At 52.4% G+C, this 13,999-nt stretch overlaps 1 protein-coding gene across 1 annotated transcript; it reads left to right on the forward strand.

Moving 5' to 3' along the window:
* Positions 1–1,801: 1,801 nt before the first annotated feature.
* Positions 1,802–3,109, forward strand: LOC119314448 (cytochrome c oxidase copper chaperone 2-like). The gene is made up of 2 exons (XM_037589169.1): positions 1,802–1,926; positions 2,642–3,109. The coding sequence occupies exon 2, from the start codon at positions 2,668–2,670 to the stop codon at positions 2,932–2,934; it is 267 nt and encodes an 88-aa protein (XP_037445066.1). The 5' UTR covers positions 1,802–1,926; positions 2,642–2,667; the 3' UTR covers positions 2,935–3,109.
* Positions 3,110–13,999: the final 10,890 nt, after the last annotated feature.

Consider the following 13,999-nt stretch of genomic DNA (forward strand, 5'->3'; position numbering starts at 1 on the left):
TCAGAGAAAACAACCTTCTACTACTAAGCACCGAAGAACCTCCAATCAACACAAATAAGCAGAGAACAACAAAAAGACTAAAGTGTATAAACCTGAAAGCCACGCTGAAATAACCTTGCCGATTAATTTTGGTAAGTGTTCGTGTACATGCGTATGCATGGCTTGCATGCCATAGCATTGGTTTGTGTTCGGGTCGGCTTAATTAGTTCACCGAGCCTAGTTACGAGTCAGCGGTTGAGTTTAGGTTGCGGCTATATATATATATATATATATATATATATATATGAGCAACACGAGTCCATGGTTTTAAATATCAAAATGTTGATAAATAAAGAAAATGAAAGGAAGGCGCGATACCAGTCCTTTCCTAGAAGCTTTTTTTACTGCATATGTTCTTGGTTTGTTGATGTGATTGATCCATGGGTGAAAGCCAATAGAAGATGTAGCTGCAGCAGGGAAGTTAGAGATAAATGTAGGCCTACACTTAGCAATATGATATATTTTAGAGATGAGCATTCAGAGGCTTTGTCGAACAACAACTGCATGTAGACTCGGTTTGAATTGAAACCTATTTGGTTAAAACCAACGTTTTGGCACCGCGACCGGACTGTACAATTTTCACCCAAGTGCACCTCTGAGCTATTCTCAGAAGTAAGCACAGAAGGTTTGATATCCAGACCCATTGTGTCAACCGAACCATGCAGAGCTGTGGCATTTCTGATTACTGCAACTGTGGCTTGATGCACTCTTGTTTAACATCCACCGATGCTGGGAAACAAGGATGGCATACTCTGGAATTGCGCCAAGTCCACAACCCGATAGACATGGTTTTGTAGAACCAACTGATGATCGCTCAACAAACACATCTGGCCTCTTTTCTATCAGTGACTCGGCTGCTGCATCAGCAACGTTTTGGGCCAATAAGTTGTCCGCGTCTGCCTTTTCTATTAGTGACACCGCTACTGTATCATCAACATTTTGGTTGGGTCGATGAGTCCTCCGTCTTGCGTATGTTAGTTTGTCGGAGAGATGCACAGATGCCAGCACAACCCACTGTCAGCATCAATCATTCTTGAACGTTGGAGGCGGACGTTTGGTCTATGGAAACATCTACACCTTATATGGAAAAAAATTAGTAATTCAACAAAAAGTCAAAAAATTCTGAAAATATTTTTTGACATAAACTTGACCCTCCATTGTGCTCGTGAGAAAAATTCCACAAAAAGAAAATCGCCCTTTAACCTCTTTTTAAAAAAGAGAAATTTTTGGCCAAAATAGCGTGAATAGTGACCTATAATAGCAAATGAATTTGGTCTTTTTCGCTGTGAAGTCAATGTTGGTTTTTTTTCGTGAAAAATTATACAATAGTGCAAAAGTAAGTCAAGTTTATTCTAAAAATAGTTCTTACATATTTTGACTTTTTATATAGTTATTAAAAAAAATCCCCATATAGGTTTATCTACAACCGGGAACCAAAGTTTATTTCCCTTCCAACGTTGTGCTAATTAGCTCCGTGATTTCATCACATTGTTCTGCTTTAACAGATGTCACTAGATCCACCATAAAGTTAATAATTTTAAACAGAAATTCGCTCATATTTAACAAAAGTATTCCGGACAGCGAAGAGAAAAGTATACAGGAAGTGTGCACTGTCAAGGAAAAAAAACGGGAAGCGTGGCCTCCTGCCGGGCCGGGCCCGTCCGGCACGGCCTTTTGCCTCCCTTCCTTACCCACCTACGTGTTTCTTTCTTAAGCCCCAAGAAGAAGAAGAAGAAAAAGAGGCACGGACGGCCACCGCGCGGCCGCCGTCGACACATAAAACCCACCCGCCGGAGCCGGACCGACCGCCCGCGGCGCACACACCAAGACGACAGTCGGCAGCGGCGCTCCCCCCCTTCAACAATCTACTTCCTCGTTTCCGTCCAGGCAAGTTTCTCCGGCTTCGATCCCCGCACGCATCTCTGTTTAGTCCCCGCGGTCGGGCGTCCGTGCGGGCTCTGCAAATATACTCGGTTTAGTCTTTTTGTTGTTCGCTTTTTTGTGTTGATTTAGGCCTTCGAGTAGCGAAGCAGGATCTTCGTGGTTATCTCTGCTCATTCGAGTAGCGGAGCAAGATTTGCTCCATGGTTTAGGCCTTCAGGCGGGCGGTTTCTGAAAAGAAATTCAGATAGCCGATTTCTCATACTGTAGGAGTAGTTATCATCAAGATCTGGAATTTAATCCGGAGGCTTGACGCTTGCACCTTGGTGCATGAGATCAGGTTATTATCTCATCTCCCTGTTGCGTCCATTTGCTGCACCGAAATGATCAGATAAAATTTGCGGGAAATATTATCAGTTTTTGTTCGTCAGCAAGTTCAGAGGACAACATAATATTTCTGCTACATATGATCCTAGTGTGGAGTGCTCGGCCTTTACTAGCTGTAATCTTTTGTGGCTTGTGGAGGTTGTAGTGAGTAGTCTTTCCAGTGTTCCCCGTTGTATCGTTCTGACCGTTGTAAGTTGTTTTGTCTGCTGTAATTCCTGGCCGGTTGATGGCTTTGTTAATTCAAAGCCGGGCTCTTCGCGAGCCTTCGTTCTAAAAAAAAAAATCAATGGAGACTGAAGTGAATTTTCTCTTTTCCCCGCCCCCCAATTTGCAGGTCATACCCGAGTTGCTGCTGCTGAAATGGGTAGCACGGAAGCCCCAACGCCCGTGCAGGCACCTGTGTGCTCCATTGTGAACGAAGGCCCACCAGCTCCAGCTGCTTGCTCCATTGTGAACGAAGCCCCAGCTCCTGCCACTGACTCCAAGCCCAAGAAGAAGATATGCTGCGCTTGCCCCGACACCAAGAGGCTGAGAGACGAGTGCATCGTCGAGTACGGGGAGTCTGCGTGCACCAAGTGGATCGAGGCTCACAAGCAATGCCTCCGTGCCGAGGGCTTCAAAGTCTGATTCTTCTCTTGTACCCTGATCATGGATGTTGCAGAACATGCTATTTGAGATTCCGTCAGAGGAGTTGTCTTGTTTTTCAATGCTGTGCCTGTATGGTTTAATGGTTAGCGAGCTTGATGCCTGTTTCCATGGGAAATAAATTACTGATACTATATGAGAAATTTTCTTGGTGTTATTATTTTTTGTCCATCTCTGCTTTGTTTGGCATGGAAGATACAATATTCCTGATGTGGAAATTTGATAGTACCGGAGTACAATACTCTTGATATGGAAATTTCAGTGAAAACTGACAAGACAACATCAAGAATATAGACTTCCAAGTTTATTTGCTCGTTGCTGCAAATGCCCATGGTTTCCATGGCATAATCACCCTTGTTCTCTTCTCATCCTTTTCCTCAGCACCAAAACAATCACTCCTCACCTATGAACTAGTAGTTATTTTCTACTACTTCTGAGCACTCTACATCACTCTCTCCATCCATCTTACAACAGTTTTCAGACCCTTAGCTAGGCATCACGCTGCAGAGCTTGAGGATGGCCCTGTAGGTGCCGCCGGAGATCATGGCGTGCATCCACCAGTAGGTCACCGCGCCGATGTTGTCGTGGTAGTTGTCGGTCACCGCCTTCCCCACCTGAGTAGTACATCATCACAATCCACAGAGACATAAAAGTTGACATGAGAATGCGATCCACCCACTGCGGAATGCTGCCGCAGAGCTTTTGAGTGTGGTGCTCACAAGGATTCCCTCCAGGTTGATGAAGGGATTCGGTGAACCTTGTTGTACTCGACGATCTTCCTTCCAACTGGGGCACGTAGTGGCCTGGAGATAAAAGGAACTGAATGAAAGTTACTTGCCAGGTGACACTGGTAATACTTCCTGTCATTGTGCTACTGTGACGGTAATCATAGATTTTCTTCTTCTGGCGCTCTGCTCTGAAAGCCAGAACAATGGAAGGAAAGCTACCATACTGGGTTCCCAATGCTACACACACTCACCGGCGTAGCTTTCTCCGGCAATGTAGAAGTCCCGGTGCCGGTACTGTGGGAACCGCAACATCAAGCTGATCAAGAACTGCAGCGAGTCTTGAGCTGCATCACATCCAGAGGCACATGAAAATTACTAGATTTCAACAATCAAAATCTTACAGGACCCAAAAATGTTATATATGGCTGCGGCCAGCTCAGATCTGCTTCGCCCCAGCGGTCCTCCCTCGGCCCCGGTCTCAACGCTGCATCGCCAGGCGTCATCCGTCCACTCTGCCCCCCCGCCGCAAATCCTGCTGAGGGGCGAGTGCTCCAACCTGGCGCCCCCGTCCCCCCAGCGGTCCGAGCGACGGATCCCCTCAGGGGGCAGCCCAAGCTTAAATCCATGGTGGTAAGGCCCTCACCCTCGGCCTCCCTTTCCCCTTCTGGAGATGGATATGGATGGACGGTGGTCAAGTCCAAGAAAGAGCGCGCTGCTGCGCGACGGGCGCCACCGGCCGCGCCGCTCGCCCAGGGACGCCGCCATTAATGGCCGGGATGGGCGTGCTGCCTTTTTAAGCCGCTTCGACGGCCTCTGTTTCCGCTGCCTCAGCACCGAGCATCGCCGAATAGATTGTAAGGATCCGCTTAGATGCATAGTCTGCAAGCAGCCTGGCCACTACGGTAGAGAGTGCTCGCAGAAGCGCTAGTTGCTAGGTAGAAAGGGGGGCGGCGGCTCCAAGCCGCGGTCACCACGGGGTAGAGGGCCGGTGCACGGGAGGCTGCGCTTCCCCTCCCCGCCGGCTTCCATGGAGCGTCTGCACCGCCATGTCGATCCCTCCCGCCGGGCTCGAGCAAGCCACAAGGTGCTCATCTCCACCCCAGCCATGGAGCACCAGGAGTTCCTGTTCCGCAAGCACGCCGCTCTCCTCACGGTGGAATCGCCGCAGCACGCGGCTAGCCCCCTGTCCATCGGGCGGGCCATCGACGAGCAGCTGCGCATCCCTCCTCACCTGCTGCGGGTGACGAGCCACGACCCTGAAGACTTCCTCGTCTACTTCGAGCTGCCGGCGCATCACGAGAACGCCATCCGCTGCGGCTCCATCACCATCGACGGCGTCGCCTTCAACTTCAAGCCACGAGGACGACCACACCGTGCTCCAAGACTTCACGCTCCATGTCCGCGTCGTCATCGAGAAGGTCCCCATGCAACTCTGGTCACTGGAGGGGGCGGCGGAGATCATTGGCGACAAGTGCATCGTCGATCGGCTCGACACGCGCACCCACGAGCGCGGCCACACCAAGACCTTAGCGTGCTGGGTGTGGGTGTGGGACGTCGCCAACATCCCCACCAGGCGCATCATTTGGCGGGCGAAGTGTGGGGCGGGGCATGTTGAGGCCATGCTCGGGCACTCGCCGCCCAGCCGTGAAGTCGCCCCACCACCTGGAGTACGAAGGCACGACATGCTGGTCCACGTCGACAGGGTGGAGGACTGGACCCCGCCGTCCTCGCGCCCCTCCCGCTCCGCCCAGAGCGGGCTCCCCTCCTCGGGCTCTGACGACGGCGCCCCTTTCCCAGCCGTCTACCCGAGCGCCTGGACCCGGCAGGTGGAGGATGGGCAGGGCCATGCCAGGAGGCAGTCGCCGGCGGTGGCCCCTTCTGGTTGCCAGGGCCTGCAGCTGGGTGGCGCTCGCCGCGACCACGACGACCCCAACGGCGACGGCCACGGCAGCCGTCGCTCATGGAAGGACACGCTGTTGGGCCGGGGCCACGCTAGCCGCCCGCCTGCGGCATCGAAGGACCAGCCGCAGCAGCATCGTAAGCGCAGTAGAACCCCCACCAGCAGGCACCGGGACAAGAGCTGCCGCGGCCGCGACGCGGCCATCCGCGTCACCCCTCCCCTTCCGCTATGTCGCGCGCCGTCCCCGACTCCTCCGCCACCACCGCCTCCTCCGCCCCCACCGCCTCCATCGGGGGCCTGCCGCGTCCAGGACCCAGTCGCGGAGTTCTTCCAGGGCGAACCAGCAGAGCTGTCCCTACCCGCGCGTGTCGACCACGGCCGCTGCGAGCTGGAGGCGGACATCTCCGACGCGCTGGCAACCCCTCTCAAGTTCGATGGTGGGCCCGCCAACGCTCTCCAGGCTGGCAGCAAGGTCAACGGGGGGCTGGCTGCATGCATGCAAGCGGATTCCATCCAAGCATGCCGCACGACCCCTCCCACGGCCACCATCGCCATGCAGCTCGGCGCAGTCACTCACCAGGTCCAGCAGCTGCAGCTCGGCATCGATGGCTCCGCAGCCCGACAGCTCTTCACCGACGCTCCGCCGCCCCTCCTCGCAGCCGGGCCGCCGCCCCTTCGCCCCTCCAAAGACACGGTCCCCGTCCGCTCCGGTCAGGCAGAGCGCCAGGCAGGCTGCAAACCACTCCCCCGTGCCGGTCGCGCAGCGGGCCACACTTCGCCTCGTCCAGGAGCACGGTGTCCTCGGCCCAAGGGAGCGCATGACGGTTAAGGCGGCGGAAGCGCTGCTTCGACGCTTCGACGAGCCGCTGTCCAAAGACGACGTCAACTGCATCGCCAAGCTCACGCGCCTCAACCTCGACGCCCTTCGCACCATGGCCGGCCTGGCCGGCCCCGACGGAGCTGTTCAAGCTTAGTTATGGTAGACGCAGATTTAGCTAGTCTCCGGCGGCGGCTGGCTGTCAGCCAGTTCGAGTTAGGATCATTTGTAATGTGTAGTGTCAGGATTCAGGGGTTAGATCGTAGACAACGAGGTTTGGGGCCTATTGATGGTCGCTGCTACGCCCATGCTAGCAGGGTGGTGTACCTGTTTTTCAACTTGTCTAGTGCATCTGTTTGCCCCCGGAGCGAAAACACTTGTGCCCATGATTAGTACAAACTGTGCCACAATGAGCTGGAACGTGCGAGGGCTGAACTCGCCAGCCAGGAGAGCCACGGTCTGTGAGGTCGCGGACTCGCACAGGCTGGTCGTGCTGTGCCTCCAGGAGACCAAGATAGAAGCATGGTCGCCGGCGTTAGTGAAAGAAATAGGAGGTAGTCGACTTGACGCCGCCGCGGTCCTGCCGGCGGACGGCACGAGAGGGGGAGGGGCGGCGATTCTATGGGACTCCTCCAAGATCACCATCACCACACATGCGATCGGCCAATTCTGCATCATAGCCCACGCAACGCTCCTGCAGAGCAGCAGCACGTTCTGGATTACCACCGTCTACGGGCCTACCGACGACAACCGCAAGGAGGAGTTCCTTGCCGAGCTGGTCAGAGCCATGCCACCTGCCGGGGAGCCCTGGTTAATCAATGGTGACTTCAACATAATCTATGAGGCGAGGGACAAGAGCAACCTCAACCTAAACAGGCGGATCATGGGCAGATTCAGAGCGGACATTGACAGAGCTGGGCTGCGAGAGATCAAATGCAAGAACAAACGTTTTACTTGGAGCAATGAGAGGGAAAACCCCACGTTCGTCGCCATCGACAAAATGTTCTGCAACCTGGAGTGGGAAACCCTGTTCCCCTCCTACATCCTGATGGCTGCATCCACAACATGCTCCGATCACTGCCCTCTCCTGCTGTCCAACGCCACTACACCGTACCGCAAGGCAATTTTTAGGTTTGAGACGTTCTGGACGCGGTTCCCGCACTTCCAGCAGACGGTGGCCAGGGCCTGGCAGAGGCCGGTCAACCACAGTTGCCCTTTCACAAGACTGAAGATCAAAATGAAAAGAGCCACGGCTGACCTGAAGATCTGGGAAAAAACTCTGTTCAGCGAGACCAAGCTGCAGTTCCATCCGGCGTCGGAGGTTGTACTGCGTCTGGATGTCGCACAAGAGAAGAGGCAGCTCACACACAGTTAGTTCTGGCTTCGGAAATCCCTGAAGCTGAAGATCGTCGGCCTTGCAGCCCTCGAGCGCGTCAGAAGGAGGCAGGCCTCACGAATCACTTGGCTGAAGGCGGGTGACGCTTCCACAATATTTTTTCAGGCAAAGCAAACCTACAGGCGACGAAGAAACTTCATTCAGTGCATCCAAACGGCAGGCTGCCTCAAGACTAGCCACGCCGACAAGGTGGCTGATGTACATGAGCACTTCTCCTCCTTGCTGGGGCAGAGAAGAAATCGGCCTCGCACGATCAACTGGGAGGCGCTGGGGCTACCAAGGCTGCAAGCTAGGGGCGGGCTCGACAACCCCTTCTCGGAGGCAGAGGTCTGGGAAGCAATTTGTGCATCCCCGTCGGAGAAGGCGCCAGGCCCCGACGGCTTCAACGGCACCTTCTTCAGAGCATGCTGGCCAACTATCAAGGGGGATGTAATGGCTGTGTTTGAAAGCTTATATCAGCTGGCTGACGGGGATTTTGGTGCGCTGAACCGTGCCCTCATCGTGCTACTACCCAAAAAAGATGGTGCAATTCAAATGGGTGATTTCAGGCCCATCAGCCTGATACATTCAGTGGCTAAGTTGATCACAAAGGTGCTGTCCATCAGGCTCGCAGGTGTACTGGATCAACTCATCTCTCCAGCGCAGAGCGCTTTCCAAAGGAAGAAAGGAATCCATGACAGTTTCCTCTACGTCCAGAACTGCGTCAAAAAGTTTCAGAGAAAGAGAAAACCAATGCTTCTGCTCAAATTAGACATTGCCAAAGCTTTCGACACCGTATCCTGGGAATATCTCCTTGAACTCATGCAGCAAATGGGTTTTCCCTCGAGATGGTGCGACTGGGTTGCGCTCCTCCTCTCGTCTGCAACGTCCTCCTGCATGCTCAACGGAGACCCTGGGCCAAGCATCCTGCATCAATGTGGGCTAAGGCAAGGCGACCCCCTGTCCCCAATTCTGTTCATTCTTGCCATGGACCCGTTGCATCGGCTACTGGAAGCAGCTACAAGAAATGGCGTGCTCGCGCCGCTGCCAGAAAGAACGGCGAGGCTGCGGGCGACCCTGTACGCCGATGATGCAGTGATCTTTGCAAACCCCGAGTGGCAAGAAATCGACCTCCTCATGCAACTCCTCAGTGACTTCGCCGACGCATCCGGGCTGCGCATGAACCCGCAGAAATCTTCGGCTGCTCCGATTAGTTGCGAAGACGTAGACCTCAACCAGGTGCTGGAGGGTTTTGGCGGCTCCATCGTCAGCTTCCCCAATAGATACTTAGGGCTACCCGTATGCATCCGCAGGACTAGGTTAGTCCACTTGCAGTATCTCATCGACCGCATCCGAGCAAGACTGGCAGGCTGGAAGGGCCGGCTCTTGCCAATATCAGGCCGGCGGGTGCTGGTGCGGTGCGTGCTCTCTGCACTACCAGCCTTCGCCTTCGCCGTCCTACGCGCCCCGAAGAAATTCCTCAAGGAGGTGGACAAAGCAAGATGCCGGTTTCTCTGGGCCCAGGACGAGGAGATCTCAGGCGGTAAGTGCAAGGCCAACTGGAAGCTTGTAACCTCGCCGGTGGATCGCGGTGGGCTGGGCATATCAGACATGGAACGCTTCGCGCGCGCACTCTGGCTACGGTGGCTCTGGCTCGCATGGAGGCATCCGGACAGGCCATGGGTTGGCACGGGCTCGCCGTGCGACGACAAGGACAAAGAGCTGTTCGCCGCTGAAACTCGAGTCGACATAGGAAACGGAAGGAGGGCCACGTTCTGGAACTGCACCTTGCTCGGCGATCAGCCGCTCAAACTTCGGTTCCCTCTGCTGTTCGCCAACTCATCCAAAAAGAACCGATCGATGGCCGAAGCGCTCCAGGACGACAGATGGATCCTCGACCTCCGAAGAGGCAATGCAATGGAGATCATCCCCCAGCTGTCTCTCTGCGCCGCAGCATCCGCGAGGCCAACGTCACCCTGCAGGATGAGGCGGAGGATGAGATCTCCTGGCGAGCGGGCGGACAGTACAGTGCCAAATCAGCCTACGATGCTCAGTTCGCTGACCAACCAAGAGGTGCACTCCAGCAGCTCATCTGGAAGGTATGGGCGCCGGGAAAAATCAAGTTCTTCATGTGGCTGTTGCACCACGACCGGCTCTGGTGCAATGACCGGTTACAGCGGCGCGGCTGGAAAAATGGCTATTTCTGCCAGTTATGCCTTAGAAGCTTGGAGAGCTCGGCACACCTCCTTTGGAACTGCCCCACGTCGCAGCAGATTTGGGCAAAGGCAGCGGCATGGAGGGGTTGGGGCGCGCTAAACCCAGCCACCTGGGACGGGTGCAAGACCACAACGGAGGCCGTCACTGCAATAGTCTCTGCATCATCACCATCCAACAGGCGAGCCACCAAATCCATGATGGCTCTGGTGGCGTGGCACATCTGGCAGGAACGCAACAGCTGCACGTTCAGGAAGAAAGAGGCTTGCGTTGACGATGTGATTAGCGCCTGCAGAAGAGAGCTAGAACAATGGAGACTAGCAGGAGCGAAAGGATTAGAGCCCCCCTTTGGAGATATCACATAAGAGATAAACAACCCTTAGTCTGTACCTAGAGGGGAGGGGGAGGAGGAGAGCCTGCATGCTCTCCTTCAAACCCGGTCTTTCTTTCTTTCTTCTGTTGCTAATCTCTCCTGATCAGTGACATTTTTGTAACTCTCTCTTCTGCTAAATCAATGAAAAGCCAGGAAACTGGGTCTTTCAAAAAAAAAAAAGTTATATGATGGAGGATTACCGGTCCTCTCGTCGCCGGAGGTCTTGAGATCGGAGGAGGTGTTGGAGTAGGAGAAGCCCACTCCAGCCGGCGACTCAAGGAAGAGAAGGTTTGCCTCTGCATGCAACAACAAAATTCAGTCAGTCACTCGTGCTGAAAAATACTTCTGTAGGCAAAAAATAACAGCAGCGGTGGTAATTGGTAACTGAGACTGGTGGCCGGCTCACCTCTGTTCCCTGAATACTTGTTGAGGTAGAGCCCGTTCCCGTTGGGTTTGACCCGGTACAGGACGATCTCCTTGGACGCACTGTAAGCCACCGAAGAACATCCAAGTCCTGAGAATTATTCAGCACCCCATCGATGGAAGCGCAAAAAAAGAAAAAAGAAATGTACTATGTTTGCACTCTCATTTGAAGATGCATTCGTTTTCTGTTGCATGGAAGTTGATGATGCAGCAAATGAAATGTGCGCATCATCCAAGCAAAACCATACCAATGTAGTTCACAGAGCATGAAGGCAAAAGATATGCCACAGACAGGACAGCAGCAGACCACAATCACAGAGCATGAAGGTAAAAGATATACTGTACCAACTTTTATGGTGACGTAGAGTCGACTGCTGCGTTTGCCGCTGCGGAGAGCCGCCGTCAGGCCTGACTTTGTAGGCCTGATTTTGTGTCCTGAAAGCAATAGATATTTCACAACTTTCTTTGCGAAAGCATGCAGAGAAGATATAAATAAACATGAAAACACTAGCTTGTATGGCTTTCTAGTTTGTATAAATAGAAGTCCTGAGCCCAACTTCTACAGATCGTGATCCAACTTCTACTGAATTGTCCTCACAATTATTCAAAACTCACAATAAGCTACTGTATTTCATATAAATTGGTATCTTCTTTGCCAAATAATCACATGCAGAGAAGATATTACTTTGCCAGAAAATCACGATCACAACTTCTACTCTACCCCATAATAATTCTGTATCTTCATACACTAGGAGTAGCAGATTTTTTTTTTAGAGAAAAGGCGAGAGCCCGACTTTATAGATAAAGCCACCAGGCAGAGTATATGACCAACAACAGCACCCAACAAAGTATCACGCGTAGAAGATAAAGTATCATTACAAGGCCAGCGGCCTTACATGGCACGCAGGCCAGCCTAAACCAGACACCAAAAGAGCATTCAGGAAGCCGTCCTCAAAGAAAGCCGAAGAAGCCCAGACGCCGTAGATTTCATCTTGGATAGCATGGCGTCGAAGGCCTGGAGGTCCCCTTCTTTAGTCAATAATCTCCACTGCTGTAAGAAACCATTGGCTTTAAATAAGCAATTGACAGGATTAGCCGGAAAAATATGTTCAATCGAGAACTTATTCCTAGTAGTCCACAACGACCAGCCAATCGCAGCCCATCCAACTAAGAAGACTCTTTTAGAATGGCCAGAAAGAAGATTGACATAATGCCTCAGGTCTTCAAAGGAGGAAGGGGACCAATTTACATGTAACCAGAGTCTGATGCAACTCCACATAAGTTTAGCTAAGGAGCATTGAAAGAAAATATGCTCGGTGTTCTCCAGTGCCCCACAAAGCACACACCTGTCGGACCCCGGCCCGTTTCTTCTTAATCTGATCGGCCGCCGGAAGCTTACTCCGGACAGCTTGCCAGAGAAATATCTTGATCTTAGGAGGAATTCGAGCCGACCAGACATGCTTAAACTTGACCGGGCGCCCCCCAGGGATAAGCTTGGAGTAAGCAGATTTAACCGAAAAACGCCCCGAAGAGGAGAGGGGCCACACCACGGCATCCTCTTCCTCCGAGAGCAGGGGGAAGCAAGCAGTAAGGTGCTGCCAATCTTCCAACTCTTCAGGAGAAAGAGAACGACGAAAATCCAGAACCCAACCCCTAGCCGAGAGCTCAAAGATAGAAACCTCAGTATCATCGCAATATGAAAATAGAACCGGAAAAGCAACAGCCAGCGTGGAGTCCCCGACCCACCAATCAAGCCAAAACCGCGTAGACTTACCGTTCCTAACTACAAATTTTACAAGGGACCGAAAGATCGGCCGGACTTTAACCAGTTGATGCCAAAATTGCGACCCACCCGCAGCCGGCGCGAACATAGGACTCGAGGAGGGGAAATATTTAGCTTTTAGGATAGAGAGCCAGGGTGGCAGTTCCTCAAGAGTCATGATCTTCCACCACCATTTGATCATAAGACAATTATTCATCACTCGCGTATTAATAATGCCCAGACCCCCTTTGGCCTTGGGGCGACATATAATGTCCCATCTGACCATCCTGTACTTACGTTTATTGTCCGCTGCGTTCCAATAGAAAGCACCCCTAAGCTTGTCAAAACCATTATGAACCCCACTAGAGAGAAGATAGAATCCCATTAAGAACATATGTAGCGAAGAAAGACAGGAATTAGTAAGGGCGACCTTGCCCGCTTGCGTATTATATCGCCCTCGCCAAGGGAGAACTCTGTTGCCAACTTTGGTAACCACCGGAGCGAAGTCTTTAGCCAAAAGTTTAAGCGGGGAAATGAGGAGGCCTAGATATTTGAGAGGGTAGGATCCCAAAGAGCAGTTCAGAAGATGGGCCACCCGCTGCGCCTCTTCGTCCGAGACCCCAGTCACTACAACCTCACTCTTAGAGAAATTGATTTTAAGACCTGAGAGCGCTTCGAAACAAAGCAGAAGGAATTTCAGATTGGTGAGGCTATTATCATTAAGTTCCATCAGAATTATAGTATCATCCGCATATTGGAGATGAGAGATGCCATTAGGGATGAGATGAGAGCTCACCGGAGTGATATGACCAGCCAAGGCAGCTCGAGAGAGAATGCGAGATAGAGCATCAGCCACAAAGTTGAAGAGTAAAGGGGACGCTGGATCCCCTTGCCTGAGGCCCCTGCCATTAGCAAAAAACTGGCTAATTTGGCCATTGACAGCCACAGCCGTGTGCCCCCCAGAAACCAATTGCATCAAGCGCTGCATAACAGGCCCCTCAAAGCCCTTAGCCAAAAGAACTTGCCGAAGGAATTTCCAGCTAACCGAGTCGTAGGCCTTTTCAAAGTCAAGTTTGAGAACCACAGCCTTGGTCCCTCGCACCCGTAAGTCATGAACAATCTCATGTAAACAAAGTACCCCGTCCAAAATGAACCTCCCTTTGATGAAAGCAGACTGGAAAGGGCTAATGGTCCGATGTGCAATGGGAGATAGTAGGCCATGCCCTTTGCAGGCATCTTTGCGAAGTTGTTGATTAAAGCAATCGGCCTAAATTGAGAAATCATATCCGCACCCTTGACCTTAGGGATGAGGGAGAGAACCGCATAGTTAAGTCTAGAAATGTCAACCGATCCCAGCCAATACCCTTGGATGACAGCAGAAATTAGACCTTTTAGTTGGGGCCAGAATTGTCGAAAGAACGGAATGGAGAAACCATCAGGGCCTGAAGCCGCATT

This window comes from Triticum dicoccoides, chromosome 6A, assembly GCF_002162155.2.
Source record: "Triticum dicoccoides isolate Atlit2015 ecotype Zavitan chromosome 6A, WEW_v2.0, whole genome shotgun sequence".
NCBI lineage: Eukaryota > Viridiplantae > Streptophyta > Magnoliopsida > Poales > Poaceae > Triticum > Triticum dicoccoides.

What these genes read in the sequence shown, in the direction of transcription:
- LOC119314448 (XM_037589169.1), top strand. Translation starts at nt 2,668, where the DNA reads ATGGGTAGCACGGAAGCCCCAACGCCCGTGCAGGCACCTGTGTGCTCC.